At 53.2% G+C, this 25490-nt stretch overlaps 2 protein-coding genes across 4 annotated transcripts; one reads left to right on the top strand and one right to left on the bottom strand.

The window, feature by feature from the left end:
* Window positions 1–15: 15 nt before the first annotated feature.
* Window positions 16–22229, bottom strand: ZMAT5 (zinc finger matrin-type 5). Of its 2 annotated transcripts, none has more exons than XM_031692618.2 (6): window positions 22084–22229; window positions 11149–11265; window positions 7828–7890; window positions 6474–6554; window positions 5114–5225; window positions 16–417 (listed from the first exon to the last, which is right to left on the bottom strand). In XM_031692618.2, exons 2-6 carry the CDS (start codon window positions 11180–11182, stop codon window positions 288–290), a joined length of 420 nt encoding a protein of 139 aa, XP_031548478.1. In that variant the 5' UTR covers window positions 11183–11265; window positions 22084–22229; the 3' UTR covers window positions 16–287. The 2 variants fall into 2 exon arrangements, with proteins under 2 accessions (XP_031548478.1, XP_006213586.1); XM_006213524.4 differs by having other exon boundaries at window positions 11132–11265; window positions 22084–22227.
* Window positions 22230–22236: 7 nt separating this feature from the next.
* On the top strand, window positions 22237–24466 carry UQCR10 (ubiquinol-cytochrome c reductase, complex III subunit X). Of its 2 annotated transcripts, XR_012066164.1 has the most exons (3): window positions 22237–22663; window positions 23935–24096; window positions 24201–24466. XR_012066164.1 is itself a non-coding variant. In XM_006213523.3 (2 exons), exons 1-2 carry the CDS (start codon window positions 22514–22516, stop codon window positions 24243–24245), a joined length of 195 nt encoding a protein of 64 aa, XP_006213585.1. In that variant the 5' UTR covers window positions 22347–22513; the 3' UTR covers window positions 24246–24466. The 2 variants fall into 2 exon arrangements, 1 of the variants encoding a protein (XP_006213585.1); XM_006213523.3 differs by lacking the exon at window positions 23935–24096 and having other exon boundaries at window positions 22347–22663.
* Window positions 24467–25490: the final 1024 nt, after the last annotated feature.

The following is a 25490-nucleotide window of genomic DNA, read 5'->3' as shown; positions in this document are numbered from 1 at the left end:
GCGGCCACACCACCGTGGTGACAGACTTTCTTTATAAGCATCTGGAAGGAAGTCTTCTCAAGATGCCCAGGAAGGAAGGAGGGTGGAGGAGAGGGAGGGGGCAGAGCCAGGACCAGGGCTGCACCTGGATAGGAGGGGCTTTTAGGCCCCAGAGAGGCCAGGCGAGTCCGAGTCAATGATTTCAGACGCTCCATGGGGTACAGCAGGAGGGGGCCTCGGTGTCCTCAGTACAAGCCCTTGTTTTTACTGTGGCTGACTTGAGAGCTGACCAGGCAGGGATGAGGGGCTCAGCCCCACTGGACACTGGGCTGCAGGGGCCACCCTCCTGGTGGGGGTGCCCGCAGGGATGGAGGCAGCTCCTGGACTGGTGGCCAGCCCACAGGGTACTGGAAGACAGTGGCTCTGATGGGTTCTGCCCTAGAGAGAAAGAGGACAGAGAATTCAAGTGGGGCACAGCCCAGGCCCTGGCTGGGACACCCCCACCTCAGCTTACCCTCCTCACCACTCCAGCTGTGGGGAGGGTCAGCTGCCTGTATAACCTTCCTTGAAGGCAGAGCCTCAAAAACATGCAGACCGTTTGAGCCAGCCATCTCACCTCTAGGAATGAGCCCAAGGAAATAGTGGGGTTGTGGGCAGAGACTGAGCTTTAAGAAATGGAAATAACCTTAGTGTCCACCTGTGGGGGACTGATTAAATATATATGCACGTTGACAGCAGAGAATGCTACGCAGCCTGTGAAAGATTAAGGCAGACTTATATGCACTGATGAGGAAAGATGTCATGATGTTCTGTGTGAATAAGGAGAAAAAGCAGCTTATAAAATAATGTATATAGCATGATACTATTTTTGTTGAAAGATATATAACATATATAAATGCATAAAAAACTTGGAAGACACAGCAAATGTTAACAGTGGTTCTGAGTGGTGCAATTAAGAGTGACTTTTTTTTACTTCTTTATACTTTTCAAGAAAAGTTTTACAAGCACACAAGCCTTTGAAATCAGAAAAAAAATACTGTCTAAATTTTTAAAAGCCTCATTTCTCATGCTACTCACCCTCCTTCCCCTTAAGGTCCACCAACCCTGGGACTACCTCCTGGGAACCCGGTGCCCAGACTGGGGTGGCCCTGTCCTAAAGGAGCCCACTGAGGCAAGAGGCAACCTCCCCCCATTACTGCCCCACATTCTGATCCTTCTGGACGTGACCTCCACTCAGGCTGCTGATCCAGGGCTGCACTGCCCCTCAGGCTACGGAGGGAGTGTTGTGAACTGAGCTGGGAGCTCATGTCTCCCCTATGGGCCTGGAGCTCTTAGAGGAGAGGCCAGGGGATGGGGTGGCATCCATCTGCTCCCTCAGTACCCGGGAGGCCACCCAGTGAATGTCTGCTGATGACAAACAGCAACGCTGTGTGCTCTTACTGCCTGGGTGCTACTCTGGGCCAGACACCATGGCCTTGAGAAACCTCAAGAATCCTCAAGTGAACCCCATTTTATAAATGAGGCCACCGAGGTGCGTGGAGTCAGTCCTGCGCCCAAGTGACAAGTCTGGGACAGGGATGATGCACTTTGGCTCGTGAGCTCCCCTTCCCAGCCCTAGGCCCAGCTTTCAGTGAAGGCGAGGCCCTGGCAGCCTGCAGCAGGCTCAGGGGCCCAGTGGCCAGCCCTCTGCAGGAAAAGCATATCCCAGGCCCTTGGTGACAGGTCTGAAGAGGCTAAGCCCTCCTAGGCAGAGGTGGGGGGCTGCCTGGCTGCGCTCAGCCAACCTGCCCCTCTCGGGGCCTGACCCGCTGTAGGAGCCTCAGCAAGGGCTTCAGGCAGCCCCGAGCACAGCCTCTGGGGCCTCCTGTTGCGTAAGGACAGGGAAATCCCTGCCCTACTGCTAGCTGCCTGCTGTAGAGCACAGAAAGCAGCTCCCAGCATGATTTATGGCACCAGGGAGATTTCATAAACTCCACCAGCCGCAGAGAAGGGTGGGAGTGGGGAAGGCTCCGCAGTTGCTGGAAGGGAGAGCCTCGGCTGCCAGCCAAGCCCGGGCTCCCTGTGGGGCTGGGGTGACCACAATTCTCCGCAGAGAGGGTGTGACTGGGGAGTCCCTTCCCGTGAGCCTCAGATCCTTCCTCTAGAAGATGGAGCAGATTCCTGGGCAGCTGAGGCCTCCTGCCAGGAGAAGGGCCCAGTCCCTGGGCCTCACACCCCTGGGGCCCCCAAGCCCCCGAGCCCCCGGAGCATGCCCCTCCAGCCCGCACAGAGCAGACGGGGACACTGAGGTGCACAGGACTGTGCTCTGGCTCCTCCCGTGGCCTGCCTTCCCCGTCACAGGGGCAGGAGCCGCTCTCCCTTGCTTTTCCCAGCAATTGTCCTCATTAGAAGGAAAGAGTCTTAGGGAGGCGCCTGGGCCAGGACAGTAGCGCTGGCCCAGAGAGGGGTGCAAAGGCGGGGCGGATTAAGAGGGATAAGGTCACAGTCTGAAGAGCCAACAACGGACGAGGACGGGCACCGGCCCCGCCGGGGATTAGTCAGCTTGTCTGAGGCCGGCCCCTCCCTCCCGCCACCGTCCGCTCCAGGCAGGTGCCTCGGGGTCAGTTTGCTGAGGGGGTGGCAGGATGTGCCAGGCTGGGGCCTCACAGAGCCTCCGTCTCTCCTTTTACAAGGAGGGTTGGCCCGGCTCACCTTGAGGGTTCTGCTCAGGCTGGGAGGTTGGAACCTTCAGGTCTGGGTGGCCCCAGGTGGGCCAGGCAACCATCTGTACCCTGTGCCCCAAGGGGAGGAAACAGAGAGGTAGAGGGGCCACCAGACTGGTCCCCACAAGGGGCCCCTGGCGCTAACACTCAGGAATAGTTCTCCAGGCTGGGACCCTGCTCCCCAAATGCTCTCTCATGCAGTCAACGTGTCCTGGGCCTGTGCCAGGCTGAATGACAACACTGTGAGCTCAGGGCCATGAGGGGGCCGTCTGGGGGTGGAAAAGGAGATGTCTTAGCTAAAGCTTAAAGGATGAGTCTGATTTTGCCAGGCAGAGGGTGGGGACAGTTCCAAGCAGAGGAAACAGCACGCACAAGGTGCCCCGAAATCAGACATGCCCAGCACATCTAAGAAGCTGCCCAGAATCCAGTGGGATTGACACAGAGGCCAGATGGGAGAGGAGAGAAGGTGACCCTTACCGGCCCGAGAGGTGGCAGGGAGGTTCCCCGGGCCCAGGGAGCTCCCTGGAGGTGGAGGAATCCCAGGAGGGTTTAAGCAGGGGCCGGGGCCAGGAAGTGTTTAGAAGCTGGTTGGGGCTGGGGTGTAGAGCATGGGCTGGAGGAGCAGAGGGGACGCAGGGGACCAGGAGGGGCTGCCGTGCCATCTAGGAGAGCCAGGGTGGGTGAAGGGAACAGAGACCTGCCTTGAGGGTAGGAGCCTCGGGGAACAGAGGGAGGCAGCCTGCCAAATCCTGCTGAATCCACTGCCCCCCGACCCTGCAGAGTAGGGGCCAGGGATTCAGGGGCAGAGCCCAAAGCTTGTGGGTTGCAAGGTGTCTTTTTTCATGAGACCAGCCTGAAGGGAGAGGGCTGAGGAAGAACGAGGCAGTGATGGCAAAAGCAATAATGGTCCCCTCCCTTCCCACAACCTCTTTTTCTCAAGGCTGGACTGGCCTGCTCTGCCCAGAGAGTAATTCATTTTGGCTCTAAGCCCTCAGGAGGCAGGTGGACAGGTGCAAAGGCACAGAGAACAAATGGAAAAGCAGGTCCCCTGGAAGGGGCCAGGTTGGGTGGCCAGAGGGAGAGAAGCTCAGGGACAGGGTTCAGACTCCCTAGGGTTTAGAGTGGTCCCCAGTTGCAGGCTCTATTCCAGAAACAGTCCCTGCCATCCCAGCAGCCGGCTACTGCCACCACCACGGCAGACTCCCCGCTGGACAGGACCTCAGCCAGCCCCAGACATGGATCCCTGGACCAGTCCCAAGGGGGACGCCCACACGACCAAGATCAAACCGCATCAGACAGGATCAGAAGGAATGGACGTCACCCTCCAACATATGAGGCATGACTGTACTATATATATTTTCAAGGTTGGGGGACAACTGGGCACAGATTTAAAACAAAGGTAAAAACAATCACAGTTAATTTTAAAATCACTTAACAAGCTCTCTTCACTGGCACACGGAGAAGGCAAGAAGCTTAGCTCTCATCTCCTGGCAGAGCCTCAAGGGAAGAGCTCATCCCACAGACTGACCAAGCAGGTTCCCGCAGCCCTGGCCAGGCTACAGTCTCAATAGACACACCCGACAAATCATCGGGTCCAAAGCTCCAGTGCAGGACAGGAAAGGAGGCAGCCTGGTGTGGAACAACTTTACCAATTTGGGTAGTTCTTGAGCACATCCTTTAGCCCTTTTCCTCCCCACTCTCTCTTTCAAGACATGGTGGAAGAGCCCAGACAACCTGGCTTTGGTCTTGGCTGTGACCTTGAAGAGGAGGACCTGGGACAGCACGCAGCACACACCTGAGGGCTCCTGACCCAAGGTGCTCCCCATACAAGGGCTGAAAGGCACCTGGTCTACTTCCCAGCATCCTGAGTGTTGGGATGCCTCACCCCAGTTCCTTCCTCAAGGAGGCAGAGGGACAATGATAATGAGCCGGTCACACCTCTGTGCAACCCCAGCTCTGCCTGCTCTTAGCTCTTAACCCCGGACACATCCTATGAGCCTCACTTCCCCTTTTGCAGGGTCAGGGCAACCATGCCTACCTGGCAGGGCTCTAGACAGCATGGTGACTGGCTTACTGGGGCCTCAGTAACCATAGTTAGGCCCTCTGTCTGGCAGTGGACTTGGTGTGTGGAGTCACGCTGGCTTGGCCACCTGCCCCTGCTTCAGCCAGTACAGACTCCCACAAGGGAGGAGCCACTAAGGCAGAGGGGTGAGGCCAGGCAAAGGAACCTTCAAGCGAGTGCCCCACGGCCTCTGACCAGGGCCTGGAGATCCAAGAGCCCCTGACGTGGCCCCCACCTGGGGAGCTCTGTAGGGGTGTCCGTGCCTGGCCCCTGGGAAGTTTGTGGAGACTGCTCAGCTTCAGGCCAGGGCAAGCTGGCTGGGGTCTTGCTCCCAGAGGGCACGGGAGGAGGGGACCCTCAGTGCCTGTACCTGCTGCTCGGGGCCGAGCTCAGCCGCTTGGCTCTCTTCTCCAGCCAGTCCTCCAGACGGCCCTCGGGGAGCTCGGTGACTTCAAGTGGCCACTCCCTGGCCCTCCTCTCCTCTGCGGGGATAGGGAGACAGAAGCAAGTCAGGGGCATATTCACTCCTACGTGAACCCCACCCTCTCACAAAGCACCGGAGGCCTCCTTGGGGAAGGAGCAGAGCCCCTGGCCTGGCCCCACCCTGAAGCCAACTTCCCAGGCCTGCCCCTTAGAGCCTCACTCTACTTCCTCATCAAGTGGAGACAAAACACTGGCTGCCTCCCGCACTGTTTGGAGGTGGACACAGGATAATGTGTGCTGAGTGCCTGGTCCTCAGGAGGGGTCCAAACCAGGGGTCAGGGAGGCAGTGGCGGCTGCAGAAAAGGGCAAAACCTGAGCTCTCCCCACCACAGGCCAACAGTTCTGAGACCACAGCTGTTTGAAGAGGTGGAGACCTGGCTGCTGCCAGGACTAGCTGGCCTGGCCCACGCGGCCTCACTTTCGCCCTGGTAAAGCTCCTAGAAACCTGAGTTTGTGCCAGGGCTGCCAGTACACTGCCATCAGCTCCCCAGGGCAGGGCACTGCCCACAGGGTCTGACTGGTCAGAGGGGAGCAAGGCCCACTGGGGGATGAGGGCAGAGGCCAGGCCGCCCCAGGCCCTCGCTGGCTGCCTGATGGCCCAAGGCCCTGCAGACAGAGGGAGGAGTGAGCAGCCACACTCGCTGGGGGCTCACGTGAGGCTTGGTGTCTCCATCTGTTCAGTAGGGGCTGCTTGAGAAGATCGATAAAGACCATCTAAGTGGGAATTTCCTTTTCTGTAACTGGATCAGTGAGAAGTGAATTTCCCAGAGGCAGACATGCCAGTTTCCAAGGGAAGCTGAAGTTGCTTCTTGGAGTCACAGGCTTGAGGATCCCGAGGGCAGAGAAGGCGCTCTCTTCATCCCCTGGTCCCCAGAGCACACCAGGGGACCTTCCAGGGACTCAGCAGGGGCTCCATATATGTTGCCTGACTGTGGAAGGGGAGGGCGGGTGGGCGCACATGAATGAATGCCAGGCTGGCAGGGCCCGGGTGGGGCTGAGGCACACCCTCAGGACTCCAGGGCTGGAAGCCATGCATGTTACTTTAAACCTAGCTGGGGACATGGATGGGAGCTCCCTGGCTCCTTCTCCACTCATACTTGGGGTGGTCTGAAGGCAGTTCCTGACACCCCGGGCAGCTCTCGGCCTACCCCATGTGGCAGCTATGAAAGAGGGGGACATAGGGAGACACAGGACAGCATCCCCCTAGCACCCACCCCCGCCCAGACCAGGGTCCCACTGAAACTCACCCTCCACCTGGATACTCAGCTCCTGCAGGTCTTGCTCTGACATGTGGGAAAATCTGCAGTTGGAGCCAAAGTCACACTGGCCTGCAACCAGAGGACAGAGTTACTGGCTGCCTGGGAACAGCTCCCACCATGGGCTGAGGGGCATCATGAGGAGGGGCCATTGTCTGGTCTACCATGGCCAGCCCGCCACCCTCCCCTGGCAGCATACCAGAGCCCACTGAAGCTTTTCATGATCGACTTGCACAAGCCTCTGCAGGCTTGTCTCTTGTCACCTCCCCCTACCCCAGCCCCCAGCCCCGGCAAACTACTGGTGGGTCCCTGAAAGGATCCTGCTTCCTTGTGCCCTCTGCCTGGTGTCCCTGCCTGTGGGGCGTGCACAAGCAGTTGGACTGCTCCCCAGGAAGGCTTTGATGTCAGCTTTGTCAAGGAGGTACCCAAGTCCAGGTGGCTTTCCACATCTCAACTGGGGAGACCAACATGTGTCTCAAAATAACAGGAGACTGGAGGTGTCCTAAGGCAGCCTCATCTACCAGTGGTGTGTTCACACCCAGGTGGAGACAGTGGGGAACAGCAGCCCCTGAGCTGCAGGCCTGGTGCCCATCCAGGGGGCAGCACTGTCTCCTGAGGGGAGCACGGCCATTCACCCCGCTTTCCTAGGCCAACAGCAGTACCTCTCCCCAGTGCTAAGCTCCCTTACATACTACAATGTTAAGGACTTTCCTCTTTCCCCTTTGCCTTGGCTGCTAGGAAACTCAGGGCCAAACCCTTAGCAAGTACACAGGCCCTCAAGGCAAACATGGAAGAGACTAATCATTCTCCTGGCTTTGTCTTATTTTCCCTACCCTTATTTTCATTCATTTGGTTCCTTCACCTACTGAGGTAGTCTCTTTGAACCACATGCATCTTTATTAGCTGAGTACTGAGCAGTGAATGAAATCAACACCCAGCATCCTTTGTTCTAATTTAGAACCTTCTCAGCATTGTCGGACCTGTTACCGTCTCCAGTCCTGCTGGCTGGGAGGGAGGGCGCAGTGGAGGTCAGGCTCCAAGGCTAACTTAATCAGCCAGTCTATTACACCCATCAATGTCTCCTGGATTTACTTGCAATTTCCCAGCGCTGGCTTGTTCTGGGTGAGCCAATAAAATCACATTCTAGGTCTGCAGAGCTGAGGACCAAGCCCCAGAAGCCCTAAGGCACAACTCCTGGGATGGTCTTCGTTAACTATGTCAAGTCACCTGACGCACCAAGCGGGCTAGGGGCGGCGGCTGCGGGGAGAGGCTGTACAGAGGTCCACGCGGACCAGACTGGGCATGTTGGCCCCTGGGGGGAGCTGATCTGAGCAGAACACTTTACCTGTCAGTAGAAATTTCCTGCAGGGACGCTTGTTCTGCTCATCCAGCAAGATGGCAGCTGCATCTAGGGGGAGAGAGGGGCTGGGTTCAGACTTCAGATGCACACAGGCACTTCCCACCACCGAAATCAGGGAGGGAGTGTAAGAGCGGACAGCACAGGTGGAGATGCCAGGCAGAGGGATCCCAGCTTCAGGCGACCTCAGCCCCACCCACCCCACCCACACCAGCCACAGGTAAGGACCAGGTTTTAGGTTAGAGACCCTCAGCTTTGCACAGTGGATCACCTGGGGAGTTTTTTTTATAGTCCTGGTACCAGAAGACTTCTCTGTCCTGTCTTTGCAGCTTCCTGTGAATCTATAATTATTTCAAAGTAAAAAGCTGAGAAGCCCATCAGTAAACCCTGGGCCCAGGCATCGCTTCACTCCTCAAACCAGCCACCCCTGACAGGACTTCCCGGCAACATTTCTGGACATTAATCTTGACTCTGGTTTCCTCTGATTTTTCCTACTATTATTTTCATCATGTAAGTATGGTCTAAATTTTGTTTGCTTCTTGGTGGGCAAGGAATCAATCAGTCAAAATATGTGAGTGAGACACGTGAGGAAGTCTGGACTCAGGCTCGGATGGCTCCCTGGAGGAGGGAGAGGCCAGGCCTGGGCTGTACATGTTCCCTGTTCGTCCTTCTGGCCTTTTCTAGAGGCTGCTGGGGTAAAGCAAAGACCACGGGCTTCCGAGTCCAGGCACACAGGACCACAGACACGCTACTTCATCTCTCCAAATCTCAGCTTCTCCCCCATGTAAAACAGGAGGACAAGTCTCACCTGGTAGGGCTGCTGTGAACATTTAATAAGACAGCGGATGGAGAGCGCTTGTTACAGGAGGCCAGCAGTTCCCTACCTGACAGCACGTTGTATCTGTCGGGAAAGTGGGGCTGGGAGTGGCCTCGGCACCAAGTTCCCGGGGTGATGCTGACATGCAGCCAGGCTAAGAGCCTCTGAAGCGGACGCTCAACAAACAGTAGTGGTTCTATTCCATTTCCTCCTCATGAACCTGCCATACACAGTAACACCCCATTTGCAAATGGGAAAACTGAGGTTCAGGCAGGGAAAAGGGGCACACGGTCAGGAAGTGACAGTGCCAGGTGTGAAGCCTGGTCTTTGAGCCTCAAGCCCCCGCCTCTTGCTGTGCGGCTGCTGAATTCCTGGTGGCTGGTGAGCAGCTGACTCCAATGGGGGCGCCTCGCTTCCTCAGGGCAGGGCAGCTGGGGTCAGCAGTTAGTTATCAGAGGACTCCCATGGAGGCCTGCAGGAGCGCAGGGAGCAGTCCATCTGTCAGCTCTGGGCTTATTGGACTCAGCCCCCCCAGCTGGTGCCAGGGGCCTTCCCCGGGGAGGTGGGCTGGTAGAGGGCAGGTGACATTGCTCAGGGCCCCCTGGGGTAGGGCAGCTAAAACTGGAAGTGGGGCTGAGTCTGAGTCTTCGACAAGGGGCCCTGGCGGGGTGACTCAGTGTGGGAGAGGAGTTCCAGGCTGCCCAGGACCTGGCTGACAGCTCTCAACCCCAGCCACGTGGCAGAATTACTAGGCAGCTCTTAAAGCACTCAGAGCCCGAGCCCATCTTCCTTCGATTCTGTTTTAATTCCTCTGAGGGGAGGGCATGAGAACCGTCAAAAGCCCCTCAGTGACTCTGAAGGGCTCCCAGGGCTGGGGGCCCCTGGCCCAGGCCCTGTACGAAGGAGGCGTGCTCCTCGCCCAGTATTCAAGGCTCCTTGGGATCTGACCCTATTGGTCCTTCTCGATTCAGCTCCCAAAATTAACAGCTGCCCTGCTGCCCTGGGTTTGTTTGCTCATTCATTGAGACCTTCACCTAACAAACATTTACTGAGCACGTCCTGTGTGCCAGGCACCACGCCAGCACAGGGATTTAGTGGAGAACAGGTCAGACCCGGTCCTTCCTTCCACTCCAACAGTCACACTAATCCACGTGGATATAAACGGGGTGAACAGCCAGCGCACAGCCAGCTGACCTGACCTGGCTTGGGAGTCAGACAGGGCATCCCGGAGGACTCTCTGGAGGTGAGGAGGGCATGCCTGCAGAGGGGACAGTACTTGCAGTGGCCAGTGTGGCTGGAGCTTGGAGGGAAAGGTCAGCAGGGCATGGAGGCCTGGGTAGGACAGGAGTTCCACCCAGAACACACTGTTGTAACTGGGTGTGAGGTCATTTAGGGGAGGGGCCCTGTCTTATTCCTCTTTAGTCTTCAGAGCATCCCTGGGAACCAAGGACATGCCAAGTGCTCACACAGTGCTGGCTGAATGTAAGAGCCCATGAGATAAAGGGCCTGAGGCCAATCTTTCTGTGGACCTGTAGGCATCGTTCCTACTTTTGTCACCTCCCTGGGAGACGGGAACTGTTGTTACAGCTGTTTTACACATGACAGAATTAGGGCTACGGTCTTGGTGAGTGACACCCTGGGACTGACATCAGGCAGCCAGCCTGGCCCATGCTGACCTGTCCTGACCAAAGCAGTTGTCTCATCAGCCTGAGAGGGAAGGGACTGTTCCAAGGCCATGACGCCAGGAGCAGAGAGGGTATTAAGTCCTAGCCCAGGCTGGGGTGCCACGTGCCCCTCCAGAGTCTGGGCTGTGTGTTGTTTAGGTGAGCTGGAGACCTGGTGAGCTTCTCAAGGAAGTGGAAAGAGCTCATGTGCCAGCCTGGGGACCGCAGTTGCATCCACTCTGAGAAGCCTTTCCCAGAAGCAGCTCGGTTACTGGACAGTCAGTCATTCAACAGCCTCGTATGCACCCCTCCACTCAGGCAGCTGTCGGCCATTACTGTCAAATGTAGCTCTGGTCATATGGGCAGCTGCCTACAGCCCTTCAAAGGCCAGCTTCAGCCCCTACCATCCATCCATCTCCACTCCCTCCGGCCACACCCTCTCTCTCCTGCTCCAAGAGCAGCTGGTGCTTTGCGCTCTGCCCAGAATGGTGCACTGGCTTTTTCCTACATTTTAGCCCTGGGCTCAAATGTTAGCTCTGAGGAGAGCAGTCTTCCTGGCCAGTGTCCCCAGAGCCTGGCAAGGAGTCTGAGAACAGAACTATCAGTCGGGATGGCTGGGGAAAGGAGCTCGCCTTCCAGCTGCCCCTCTGAGGGCCCGTCTGCCCCCGGGGCCAGCGGCCCAGGCCTCCTCTCTTTTGCTCCCAGAGAACCCTGACCAGGACAGCTGCCAGCCACGGCGCTCCCCCATCAGATGGTAAGAGATAGGAGAGGGGGCTCCGTCAGCCTGGCCACGGGGCCAGCAGGCACCCACCTCGGAACATGTCGTACCAGAGCTTCTTGGCCTTGAGGTGCTGTAGCCCATTCAGGTGCTTCTTGCGGTTGTGGAGGTTGTCCTGGAAGGAGCGGTCACAGTAGTCGCAGAAGTAACGCTTCCCCATGGCCGCCCTGGGAAATCACAGAGCACCAGGTCACGCCACCACCAAAGTCCGCAGCACCCCAGCAGCCTGAGCATGCCAAAGGCCAGGCCTGCGCCGTGCGAGAAAGGCGCTACTTGCCCCACCACCTCCCTTACAGCCCACGGCAGCCCGTGATGAACTACATGGGCCGATGCTTACGTCCTGAGAGGTCTCATTCTAGAGGGATCTTTTAATAGCTCTGATGCCCAGCTGCTACCCCAGGCCAGTGAAAGCAGAACCATGGTGGGTGGGGCCTGGGCATCAGCAGGTCTGAATGCTCCTCAGGGAGTTCCTGGATGAAGCCAGGCTGAAGAACCACCCCCTTAGCCCTTTGAGACAGCCCCCATCCCACCACACCCTGATTTCCTCTCCTCTTCTCTCCACACTGACTGGCCACACAGGCTTCCTCTCAGCTCCTCACACACACCAGGCACACACCCACCTCCTGGTGTTGGCACCTGCTGGTCCTTCTGCCAGGATGCCTCCCCTGGATCCCTGCCACGCTTGGTCACTTGACCCTTTGGATCTTTGCTCAAGTACTATCTTCTCGGTAATCTCCCGTGACCACTTGATTTAAAACCGCAGAGCCCTCTACTTGGCTTTCCCCATTCTCTGCTTCCTTTTTATCACCTTTGAAGTAGTCAGTTACTTGTTATGTTTATTATATTTTTCCTCTAACGGGAATATAAATCCATGTGGACTGGGATATTTTTGTTTTGTTTATCGCTGAAGCCGCGGCAACCCAAAGTGGTGCATGGTACAGTCAGCAACCAAATATTTGTTGAATAAATCAATTAATTCCCGTTTCCTTATGGGACAACTGAGGTTCAGAGAGAAGAAGTGATTTGCCCAAGGTCACCCAGCTGGTAAGCAGAAGGTAGACTCAGGTGCCCTAAAATCCCGCTGCTCGTGTCCTCTCTTCCACAGCCAGCTCAAGGCTTAGAGAAGCCAGAGGACTCGGGCAGAAAGCACACAGCTTCCCAAGGAGATCAGCTAACACTCAGGGGCAGTCACAGGGGGAAATGAGAATGTCTCAGGGTCTTAAGGCCCTTAAGATCCCTCAGTCAAGGTGACCACAGCTGCCACCCCTGACCCAGCAGCTCTGTAGCCATGGGCAGATGGCAATTCTATGACTCATGGCCAGTCCTGGGGTCCCCCTGTTTGGTGTCACAAGACCAGAGGACAAATAGGTCCACTTGGGGCCACCAAGTAGGATCTTCAAAGGGTAAGCCCACAACAGCCCCTCACCTTTCAGGTCCTATAGTCTGACCCCTCACTTCCCAAAGCAGGTTGCTGCAGCCCAGAAGAGGAAAGAGACTTCCCCAGGGTCACAAGGCAGCAGCCCAGGCTAGTGGCAAAACCCCCAAATGCCCAGTATCTGGCAAATAAAGTTACAGCTGAGACCTGACCCACAGGGCAGATGGCTGGGGGAATGCACCTTGGGAAGAGAAGAATGGGGGAGAGGCACAGACAAGCAAGCCACCTGGACAGTCCAGGCAGCCGGGCGAGCTGATGGAGAAAGCGCTCCTGCGGCAGACAAGGACAGCAGCCATTAAGTCAAGGGCTGTAATGGGACCTGGAACAGACAGTCATTCAAAATGAAAACGTATAAAATCTCTCTCCTCCCATTACTGCTGAGAAACCACAGCCCAGACACATGGACTTGATATATTAAATTTGGCAGTTCTAATACACCCCGTCTTGCCAATAAACTTATAGGAATTGGATTGAAATTGTAAGAGATGAACATTTAATGGCCGAGCGCTTAACCAAGCCATTCACGAAGCCTGAAGCTCAGAGGAGCTGCTGGCTCTGGAGAGGAACGGGGAGGGGAGGGGCAGTGGGAGGGGCGTCTCTCCGGGAGACTGAGATGGAACAGCAGCTCTGCGGCAGGCTTGGCTGGACAAAACGACTGGGACAAAGGCACTGGGAAGCCAGCTGTGTGACCTCGGGCCTCTGCTTTCACTGTAGGAATATGGGATGGGGGGGGGTCTGACTGGTTGGCTGATGGCTCAGGGAGCAGTACACAAAAGTTTGCTAATCCAAACGTATTATTAATAAAAGAGCGCCAACAACACAAATGACACTACTGATGTCTGGCGTTGAGCAAGGGCTCAATAAATGTTACCTAACATTGGGATCCACTGAGCACCGACCAGATGCTGGCACTGGGCTACATGATTTGTAATGCATCATCTCATTCAATCCTCAGGAAAGCCTGTGAGGAGGTTTCAGATGAGGACATTGAGGCTCCAAGAAGTGTAGTGACTTAGCCAAGGTCACACAGCTGGAAAGCAGCCGAGCTGGGCTCAGAATCCAGGCAGGATGGCTCTAAAGCCCACATTCCTCGTCACTTATGAACATCTCCTCCTAACAAAGCAAAATGATGACAGCTTTCCTTTATTAATCACTCACTACACCCCCGGGATCATGTGGTCCCTACAAACCCCAAGAGGTATGTATGTATTATAATCCCATTTACGAATGAGGAAACTGAGGCTCAGAGAGGTGCTGTGAGGTGCCCCAGATTACACATCCAGAAAGGAAAGCAGGTCTCTCCATGCCTGGGGCTCAGGTCTGCTGGGAAAGCCTCCCACCAACCCACCAGGAAATGAAGCTCACATGCCCCTCCCTCAACCTCCCAGCAACACTGGTTCAAATGATGAGCCTGGGTGCTGGGCTGTGTGTCCGTGAGCATGTGTGTTTGGGTATCCCCTGTCTCTCACATACAAACCATGGGGGACAAATTAGCCTCAGCTGAGGGCCACACTGGCAGCGCCACCCAACCACACCTCCTTCTGCCCACCCTAGCCACCCCTCATCCGGCAGAGGGCAAGTGTCCAGCCGTCTAGGACAGGTCCACAGACCTTGAGTTCTAGTCCCAGCCCTGCCAACTGAGGCTGTGGCTCTGTCACCTGCCCTCTCTAGGCTTCAGTTTCCCTATGTGTGAAGCAGGAGGCAGGCAGCTAGACCAGATGACTTCTAAGAGCCTCTTGAGACCATCCGGGTTTAAATTCAGGCACCACCACTTTCTAATTCGCAGAGCCTGGCCTATAGGAGGCCCTCAAAAAATATCGGCTGTCATCACCATCATTACTGTTGGTCCCCGAAAAGCCTGTATGTCAGAAAATGAAGGTACAGAACAAGGAACAGGATGTCAGTGCCCAAGTGATCTCCGTGGTCAGCTGGTCCGTTACTGAGGAGAAAAGTGAGGCCAGGAGAGGGCAAGTGAGCTGCCCGAAGTACACAGCACAAGGCAGAGGTGGGATCAGAGCCTCAGCCCCGGGGCAGCCTGAGACCCTTGCCCACGCAGCAGCTCTGCAGAGCCCCCACGGCTGGGAGTGGTGTCAGAGGAGCAGAGCAGCTTCCAAGCGACCCACACTTCCCCACTTCACAGGCCTGACCCCCTGGGGCAGAGGCCCTGTTCCTGGGCAGGAGCTGTCCTTAGCAAGGTGACCTCACCCAGGCATCGCCCAGGCGTGAACTTCTAGGACTTCTGACCCAACTCCCTCCTGTTCCACTGCCTTGGCATACATCAGGAAGAAGTGCGGCTGCAGAATCCTCTGGACAGATACGCTGGGCCAGACACACAACTTGGCAGGTGGAGTGTATTTCGCTTTGCCTCACCTCTCAGCCAGGCGTCCTTGCACAAGGCACAACCTGCACCACCACACTTGGCAGCTCTGAGTGGGAGGTCACGGAAGAGGGATGGGGACAGCTGGACGTCTCTATGTCACCCAGACACCAGCATGGGTGCTGACTAAGCTGGCCCTCTCTGCCATGATTCATCCTCACCCTCTGGGGCTGGCGCACTCAGCAGTGTGTGAACAAGGCCCCGTCCGGAACACAGAACTCCCTAACCGGGAACACAGGCGGTGCCACCCACCCACTCCCAGAGACCAGGTCCATGGCTGCAAGAGCATCTGCTGGCTCCCTGGAGACTTGCCAGGTGACAGGGTGGCTTCTCATGGCCAAGGGGTAAAGGGCGAGGCTGGTGGGACCACTTTCTGGGGTCACACAGGACTGGGTTCAAATTCCAGCTCTGCCACCTCTCAGCTGGGTGACCTCTGGAAAGTTATTTCATCCCCGAGTCTGTCCTTAGCTATAAAACAGGGACCCCCCCCCCCACCTCTGTGAACTTCCCATGGCAGAGAATGGCGGCTGTTACTGCTGTGACCATGACCCTCCAGGAGGCTCCCTCCTCCTGACACCCCGCCGTGAGCACATCCTGACCTCCTGATGTAAAACTGCGGCCAAAGTCACAGCGTGGACACTTCTGCCCCGCTTACCACCTGCTCAGTTTTCCATAGCTCTCCTCCCACACTGGTCTACTGTCATAGGGGCCTGCTCCCCACAGCTGTCTGTCCGTCCCTCTGCTGCACCTAGAGCAGAGGCTCACATACACAACTGCTGTCGGAATGAGGGGCGGGGGGCTGCAGAACTAGGGGCCTCCCACCCTCTGCTCGCCGACAGCTCCCAGGCCCTCTTCTCTACAAGCTGAATCTGGGGACGAGGGTAAGGATGAGGAGGACAGAGAAGAGAGACATCTAAGGCCCCAAGGCAGGTCTCTCACTGCCACCCCCACCCTCTCTGCAGGGCTTCTGTCCGCAGCAGAGCCCCACCCCACGGACTTAAACCACACCTGTTTATCCCTGCACCTGACTGCAGGCCTCTGGGCTCACAGGAAAGATTACAAGTTGAGACTCTGTGTAGTGGAAGAGGGAAGAAAAGAGAATGGGGGGTGGGGTGGGAGGAGGGCAGACGGCTTCGGATTTGATTCCTGGGTGCCAGGCACCTGGCTGTCATTCACAGACCCTCTGAGCAGATATTAAGGCGTTCATTTCCCAGATGAGGAAGTAGGTTCAGAAATACCCCTAATTTGCTCAAAGGCCTGGCCAGGAGAGACAGCGATAAGGACAGTCCCTCAACAACCTGAGTGCTGTGGGGCCCTCACCACGATGCTGCGACGCGCCGTGCCCAGGCGTGCCAGAGCCAGCACCCACACTGGGGTCTGGCAGCCCCGGGGCCCGCCCCTTCCCTGCCCCACCGCTCCACCGCGAGGCTGGCAGGAGGCAGACATTTGTGCTTCATCGATATTCTTGGTCCCTTTCATTGCCAGTGTCTCAGGTCCAGAGCTGGCTTTGGCACAAGGCTAAAATAAGCCAACAGCTCAGCCGCAGCCGGGGGCTGGGAGGCACACTGTAATTATCCAGGACTTGTGCTCACCACATGCCGCCCTCAAGCTCACCTGTCATTTCTTCTAATTACGGCTCCGCCAGACCCCAGGTAAACAGCAAACCTCAGCCAGAGGACGGCTTTACTGCTTGCCAACCAGAAGCACGGCAGCCCGCCACATATGCCCGCCGTCTGGAGTCGATGGCATCAGAACTGTCCCACGCAGGTGGCCTGCAGACTGCCCCCTCAGGACCCAGTCCCAACAGAAGTGCCAAGAAGACCCAGATGTCTTCCCTGATGGGAGCCCCAATATGTTAAGGGTCTCCCTCAGATGCCCTGGCCTTTTGTAGCAACCACATGGCTTTCTCATCCTGACCTCCTTCCTATGATAACCTCTTGGAGGAAAGCAGATCATCTTATTTCAGCAATAGGAGGCAGTGGGGACCCCACCCACAGCAATTTCTAACTCAGCAGGTCTAGGGCAGGACTAGGATCTAAGGAGGCCCTGCTGCAGAGTCCACAGAAATGCTGGTCTAATACATAGATGATGGACTGAGGAACAGAGAAGGAGACAGTTTGCCCAGAATCATGCAGACCACCTGCACCAACCTGTACTCTAACCACTCAACCAGGTCTGAACCCCAACCCTGCCACTTTCGGGCTGTGAAATTCTCAGCCAACTACCTATCCTTTGAGCCTCATCTGGAAGACAGGGATAATGATACTATTTCACAAGAGTACTAGGAGGATTAAGTCATGCGTGGTAGGTGCTTAGCCAGGGCTGCTCAACACACATCTGTGGACGTGACAGCCAGCCTCTGTGCCGCCCAATGAGCCCACGTCCCGGTGTCTGCACTTTGTGTTGTCCCCTCTCAAACTCTGTGTGACCAAGACGAGGGAGCAGAGGGGATGGTATGTCACTTCCAAGATTAGGTTATATGGCAATGCGGCCTCCATTCTGGTGTCTTCCTTTCTCTGATCACTGGCTCTGGGAGGAGCCGGCTACCTTACTGTGAGCAGTCCTGCAGAGAGGCCCACATGGCAAGGAACTGACACTTTCTGCTGATAGCCATGTGAACAAGCTTGGAGGCTGACCCTCCAGCTCCAGTCAGGCCTTCAGAGGAGAGCAGCCCTGGCTGACAGGTTGACTGTAATCTTGTGAGAGACCCTTAGCCAGAACCACCCAGCTAAACCACTCCCAAATTTCTGATCCTCAGAAACCTATGAGATAATGTTTGTTGTGTTAAGTCCCTAAGTTTTAGGGTAATTTGTTATGCAGCAATAGCTAATGAATACAGTGAAATAAATGAATGGAAAAACTAAATCACTTTACAACTTGTGATGGCCACAGGTACAAAGTGCCCCATAACCTAAAACGTCCTGAGTAAAGTCAAAGGAGGGCACCCCTTCAACTCACACTCACACCCCTAAAGTTCCATGGTTCCCTCAGTCATTCATTCACCAGCCAAACATGCACTGAGCACTTCCTCTCTGCCAAACTACGATTCATAGCTCAGGACGCAGAGTCCCTGCTCTCATAAGGTGCACTGAATATATGCTGGGGGCGACCAACAGATGCGTCCCCAGAGGCAGTCATGGGTAACAAGCTCTGTGCCAAGTAGGGGCACCTGTATCCAATAGGCACTTACTCCAAGGAAATGATCAGAGATAATCTCAAAGATCTAGGTACCAAGGTGATCACTGCAATGTAGCTTCTCCAGAAACCAAACTCTAAATGTCCAATAGTAAAAAGAGCTGAGTTATCCATTGCTCACCACATGTCAGGCAGGCTGCTCAGCGTCCCATGTACGGTGGAGGCAGGGGTTCACTGATGATGCACAAAGCCTATTTCCTCATCTTCCTCTAAAAGTAACTTTGGGTAGTGGGAGCCCACAACTGGCAAGGAACCAGAGTAGGGGGTGAGCCACATCTATTCAGTGGAGTACTGCACAGCCACTAAAAATCAAGTCAAAGGAGTACATCAACTATACTACAATTTTAAAAAATCAGTCAAAGGGAACAATTCCCTACATGGAAAAAATGTTCACTCCATAACATAAATGAAAAATGGCTCACTGTCACAATGGTGTGCACAGCATGACTCCACTTTTTTAAGGAGAAAGAACCTCCTGCCCCAACACACACACACACACACACACACACACACACACACACACACACACACACAGACTGGAGCAGACACAAAATATTTACTGTGGTTATATCTGGAGAATAAATTATGATGTGTGGGATTTTTCTCTTTTCATTTTTTTGTTTTTCTGTTTTTCTAGGTTTCTACATTTAGCATGTGTAGTTTTAAATTTTTTCCAAAAAATTCCCTTCAAAAAAAGTAGGAAATGGTGGGGGAGGGCATACCTCAGTGGTAGAGCGCATGCTTAGCGTGCAGAGATCCTGGGTTCAATCCCCAGTACCTCCATTAAAATAAATAAATCAATAATTTTTAAAAAGTGGGAAATCTGTCAGGCAGGGATAAATCCTATTCCTTCTCCCTCAGGAGGCTGCCATGGATGGTTCCAGTGACCTGGTTCACCTGGATGAACCAGCTAGGCGTGGTGCTGAAAGGGATCCAGTGTAAACATTTTCCTGGGTCCCCGGCTGAAGGCTGAGAGCATGTGCCCTGATTCCACGCAGACGTGGCTCAGAGAAGGTTGGCTGAACTCAAATCTGGGCTCAGGAGCTGCAGGCTGGAGACATGGTTTCTCACCAGACAGAGGTCCCAGGAGGCCAGAGATTCCAAATAGGAAGGTAAAAATAGCCTGAAGGAGGCTCTTGAACCATATACCCTGACTCAGAACCACCTCTACCTTTCCCTTCTCCCTACCTTCCCCCTCAAGTTTGGGCTCCAAATGCCGTGTGACCCTCTGTCACCACTGTCACTGCTGCCCAACTCAGGCCTCAGCTGTTCACATGTGGACGAGTCTTAGCCTACCCTACCCTGGGCAGCATCAGATCAACCCTCTGAAAACAATTCCTCACAATTTTTCATTGCTCCTGGTGAGGAGTTTCTTAAAAATGAAGTCTCCTGAACCAGAGCCTCCAGAATTCTGACTCAGCAGATCTGGAGAGGGGCCCAGAAATTTGCATTTTAACCAATGAGTCTAGCACCCCCTAGTAGGTACCCCCTGAGAAATAAAAGCCTGGAGAACTGAGCTCCACTGCTCATCAACCTCTCCATCCTCTGCATCCTAAAGGCAGCCTCCACTGAAGGTGGTCACTGTGCATAAAAAGAGCCCCCAGATTCGTGTTCCAGTCAGAAATCGATCAGAACATTTCAGTGCACTGAAATGGTAACTGCACCTTGACTGAAATGCTAAGTACAACACATTAGAGTGGATAAAACTGTCTTCTTACTGGCTAAGTGTCTTGTCACAGTCCATAAAAGCTTAGAACTGAAAACAGAGTTAAGCAGAGTAAATCAAAATCATTGTATTAATGTTCCTGTCCTAAGTTTATTAATAAAGAGTATACTTGGTATTGAAAAAAATCACATTGAAAAGAATTTGACACGTTGAGTATATGACAGGAAAGCATTGTGATTCCAATTTTAAATTTAAGTTAAATATGCAGAGAACTGATAAAATATGTCAGTAATTGATATTAGACTTGTGATTTTAAGTTGAGAGGTTAGCAAATGGTTGGAAACACTGGCTGCATAAAATGGGGTGCTATAAAACCTAGTAATGGTGCCTCATACCCTAATTTCTTGTCAGAGATGGATCCTGTATTTTTTGACTCCCCAGACTGAGAACAAGTGATATAAGGAGAATTTGACTAAGTCTGTTAAAAGTATTGAACTGTTTATAAGAACTCAAAATTCACCACATTTGTAAGTTTAATTTATTAGACTTTCTAGTAACTATTTTAGTATTCTGGGGAAATTGTGTTTGTTAGGGTATGTATCTGAAGTACTTAAAAAGAAAATCAAATATATTAAATTTTTAAGTGGAATTAAATGTGTAGGGGATTGTAGATAGGGCTGAAAGTTTAAAGGAATTTAGTTCTGTTCAACTTGAGTTCAAACATTAATCAAAGGGAAAGCTAAGGTCATTTTTCTTATTTTTCTATATTTATGTGTAGAATAATAATTTCTAAGTAGAAATGGATGGCTTAAAGAACATTCGATTTTTTTTTAAAATTGTTGCTCCAAAATTAACTAAAAAGGCAAAGATAAAACCAAATAAAACAAGTCACACCTTAATTCCCTGTGCTCTTCCCTTTTCATCCCACCTAAATTAATTCCTCCCTCCTCTGAACTTCCCATCAGCCAAATTTGTTGTTAGGAAGACCTAAGTATTCTTCCCAAGAAGCTTCACAAGTTCTTGCCCCAAGGGGCTCCCAGGATACTTTGCAAATAAAAAATAACCCCAGTAAGCATAACTCATCCTGGATTTAGAGTATTTCACATTTTTTTCTCCCAACCTCCTAACCAAGCTTACTGTTGCTTTTACAAGTGAGAGGCAGATCCAGGCCTCAAATTCAGTCTGTTTTCAATGCCACACCTATGCCAGTGGCTTGTATTTCTGGCTCAGACCTCTCCTCTGAACTCCAGATCCAAATCTCCATTTGCCTCCGGACATGTCCACTGATGCCTAAGGGGCAGCTCAAACTTAACATGGCCAAACAGAGCTGAAGATCATCCCACTGATTTTAAATGGGTGAGGTCAAAACTCACATGTCATCCTGGATTCGTCTTTCCTGTACACCCTGCATGCATCTGTCAGCCTGTTTTGTCTGTCCTACCTCCCAAAATACATCCCAAATCTGATCACTACTCTAATCCACACCCTAATCTAAATTACCATTGTGCCTCAACTGACCCACCACAGTAACTCTCTTCAGTCTGTTCACCAGAGAGCAGCCAGAAATGACGACATTAGAATGTAAATTTAAATTACATCATGTCACATCACAGCTGAAAACCCTTCAATGTCAAAAAAAAAAAAAAAAAACTCTTTACCATGGGTTACAAGGCCAGATATGAGCTGACCTGAGAGTACTTCACACTCCACACAATACTTTTTTCCTTGAAACACCCCAGGACTGCAGCAGCCTCATGGCCTTTGCACCAACGTTTTCCTGTTTGAATGAGTTATTATCCAGCCAGGTTTAGGGTTAAGTGTCACCCTGGGACACCCTGGCTAAAATATTACCACCACTACTTCCTCCCCAATCAACCTGTCTTCTGCTTTTCAAAACATTGCTGCACCTCCCCGTCTGCCAACACAAAGCAGAATGAGCGCTCCATGAGAGCAGGCCTTGTTCACAGCTGGGTCCCCGGCGCATGGCCCAGAGGCGCTCAGAAACGTTGGCTGAACAGGCTTAGTACTCCAAAGTCCTTCCTATTTCTATTCCCAAGAAGAAACGAGTGGGTTCTAAGTCTCCCATCTTCCAAACCACCGTTGTCAGCTGCGAAACCCAGGGATACGGGGAACAGGAAGCATGGGCAGAACAGCCCCTTCCCGTGAGGCCGAGCAGAGGGGTCCAGCCCTCAGGACTCGACTTTTGCCACCGGCTCCAACTGTAGACCTGGACCTGGGGCTGACAGAGGACACAGGAGCGACAAGCCTGGGACCAGGCACCCCGCTCCGCGACGTCCCGCCAAAGAAGGTACCTGGCTCCTCGGGGCCCGACGGCTCCGAGCTCCTCCTCCTGCGCCCTCGCGCCGCGAACTGCTTGCTGGGATTCGTAGTCCTTCCTTAGGTATTGATCCGCTCGTCCCAGAAACCTTTGCGAATCAAAGCGCCGGAGGAGGTGGAGGAAGCGCGAGGGCTTCTGGGTGTTGTAGTTTAACAGTTAATCAGCAAGAAATGATTAAGGAGAAAAATTGGGTAATACATTTTATCAAACTATTTTGGCTGCCATGATCTGAATTTTAGGAGACTTTAATCCCGCTCAAAGCCATCAGTTACCTCCACGGTTTAAAACGACGAGCAAGAGATTCAGAACTACAAATCCCATAAAGTGCTCCAGGTCGAAGACCTTCTGAGAGAAAGGTCGGTCGCGGCGCAGGCGCGGTGGCGCTAGTTCTGCAGCGGACAAACATGGCGGCCCCGACGTTGACTGCGAGGTTGTACTCCCTGCTGTTCCGCAGAACGTCTACCTTCGCCCTCACCATCGCCGTGGGCGCCCTGTTCTTCGAGCGCGCCTTCGATCAAGGCGCGGACGCGATCTACGAACACATCAACCAGGGGGTGAGGGCCTGGGCCATCCCTGACCTTGGGCCCCTCTGAGGGGTGACAGTGGGAGTGGAGGTGGGGCGGGACTCAATCTACCTTTACGAGCATGGGGGTAAACCCTGGGCGTCTTCTGTCTGTAGGCTGCTGTCTGTCGGTTTTCCCTGGTGTGAACTCTAAAACGTTAAACGAGGTCAATAGATCTCATTTTGCAGGGGGTGTAAGTATTACTGCCTCCCACCTCACATACCCACGTGTCCATTTGCAGAAATGAAAAACTAAAGTCTAGTGAGGGCAAAGGACTTGTTAGGGCCATACCACCAGGAGGTCAATGGCAAGCCAGGGCTGTACCCCGGGCCCCCTGTCTCGTCTGAGGGTTTCAAGGGCAGATTTGTGCGGGCAACTGTCGCGAAAAGGACATTTTAGACAGTGGCCTGCCTTTTTATATAGCACTTTTTGCCTCCAAAGTCTTCCCTTGCTGGCAGCCTGGTATAAACAGTGGTTAACAGTAGGAGAAGGTATGAAATCGGAGAGCCCTGGATGGGGACACTGGACCTTATCACTTAATAACTGTGGCATTAAGTTGGGCAAGTTTCTTAATCTCTCTGAACTTCACTTTTATCTGTGATATGAATATGATAATAATATTAACTATCTCAGGAAGTTATTGTGAGGATTATAAGAGATGCAGGCAAGGTTCCACAGTACCTGGTAGGTGGTGCCACTCAAAAAGTAGCATTTGTTACATTCCTCAAGAGGAAGTGGAACCATAGAATAGAGAATAATGACACCTTTTAGAGTCCCTGTGTGCCAGGCACTGTGCTAGATGCTCTGCATGCTTTATATCATTAATTTGTGGCTCATAGTGGGGAAAGTCATGGACAGATAAGCCCTATTCCACCACTCACTCCATTTTTAATTTGAAGCTGTCTGGCCCTACAGCCCAGGCAGGCTCCATCCACTGATGTACTCCTTGTGGCCAGGACAGCTTTCTGTCCTCACGAAAGTACTGCTACTGTTCCATCTGCAAGCAGTTCCTCTGGTCATTTCCAGTGTGTGGGGAAGGCATCTCTGTACGTTGTCATAACCCACCCATCTTCTGTGCTTTGAGGGATGAGAATCCAGCTGGTTTCTGACCCAAGGACCATGCATTTGAGGAAATTTTTAAAATGGCTCAATGTGAAGTATTTGGTGACCATGCACTTAGGACCTCTTGAGTAATACCTGTGAGTTGAAGAAATGAGAATTTTCCAGCCTCTGTTACTTAATAATTGTGTGCTTTTGGGCAGGTCCCTCAACCTCCCTATCTCAGTTTCCTGTAAAGTGGAGATCATGCCTTCCCACTGACTTCCCGCTGTGATTGAGAGCATCAGAGCATTCTGTAAATGTTAGGAATATACATCAGGCCTGGTACGGCTTCCAGTTTGCCCACTGCAAACCGTCAGGACATGGTACATGCTTCTCTCAGGCTTGTTTTAAAGACCAGGGCAGTGGGACTAGTTGTAAAATAGGAGAGGCAAAACTGAGTTTGTGGCTCATTCTCTTTAAAATGCAGAAGCTGTGGAAACACATCAAGCACAAGTATGAGAACAAGGAGTAGTTCCTCCGAGGCCCCCATCCAGGCCAGAAGGACAGGGGCCACCAACCCACTGTTTGCCCAGAGCCAGGGCCTCAGCTAGAGGATGATGTCCACGTCACTCTCCACGGACCACCTTCAGCGACTGGCGGGAAATGGCTTCACCTGACAGACTCTTTAACTTCTGCTGTGTTTGAAGTATGTTTACCCAGAGTCATCAGCAAATAAATGTAAATTGTCCTTGAGGCCTGCTTCTGCATTGGGTGCTTTTTAACTGCCCGATCTTCACTTATCAGTTATTTGACACCACTTCAAAGGCCTCTGCAAACATCCGAAGGGCAGAGTCCATTATTTTGGGTTTCCCATTAACTTCCAAAGAATTCTAGTTTTCAAACCGTGAACTAGAGTTGGAGATGTTATCTTCAACTTGGCTTCTAAACTGGTAATTCCATTCTTAGTCACGCAGAGGGACGCTAACTGGCTTGGCCGCAGGGAAGCACTGTGGACCCAACTGGGGAGCAAACTTTGGCCTGAGGGTTTAGTCTCCATTCTGCCTTTAACTTGCTGAGTATCCTTGGGTACCTGGACTTTGGAAAACGTGCACCGTGACTGGGAGCAGTCGTGGAGAGCACCAGGGTGTGCTGAGCAGGAGCAGAGCAGTTCTATTTGGTCACTGACCTGGGAAGATGAGCAACTCACCTGCCCCCCAACTTTCACCTGGAACCTGGCATGATTTGGCCAGAGCTGGATCATCGTCTGGCAACTAACGGGGCTAGAAGAGGCAGGTTGGTGAACCCAGGCAGGGACAGGAGAGACCCTAGGAATTGCCCACTTTGTCCTACCTGAGGCCTATCTTGATCAAGTCAGGGCCTAGAGAAATTATGACCTGCCAAAGGTAGCACGGCTCTGGGGGCCAAATCAAAACTTGAACAAAAGTAGAGGTTATTCTAAGACTTCTAAGAATGATTTCAGCATCACATAGAGGATAACTCAGGGTTGAAGAGTGCCACTTACATTGCCCTTTTCCCAGCCATTTGAGGGCATGGTGCTGGTGAAAAACAATAAAGCAGGGAACGTTCTCAAAGAGTTACCCTGTGTTATTCTCGAGTACCTGATGACGAGCTCAGGGCAGCAGGCTTAGAAGTGCTTAGCTGATCACCTGCCTCAGGTGGGGCACAGTCTGACTCAGCCCAACAAGCAAGCCTGTTCCTAAGCCATTCTGTGTTAAGGTGTCCCATTGTTTGTCATCAGCATTTCTGGGCTTTGAGG

Source organism: Vicugna pacos, chromosome 32 (genome assembly GCF_048564905.1).
Source record: "Vicugna pacos chromosome 32, VicPac4, whole genome shotgun sequence".
NCBI classification, from domain to species: domain Eukaryota; kingdom Metazoa; phylum Chordata; class Mammalia; order Artiodactyla; family Camelidae; genus Vicugna; species Vicugna pacos.
Note: the sequence above shows the minus strand (reverse complement) of the source record. Positions and strands in the feature narration are given on the sequence as shown.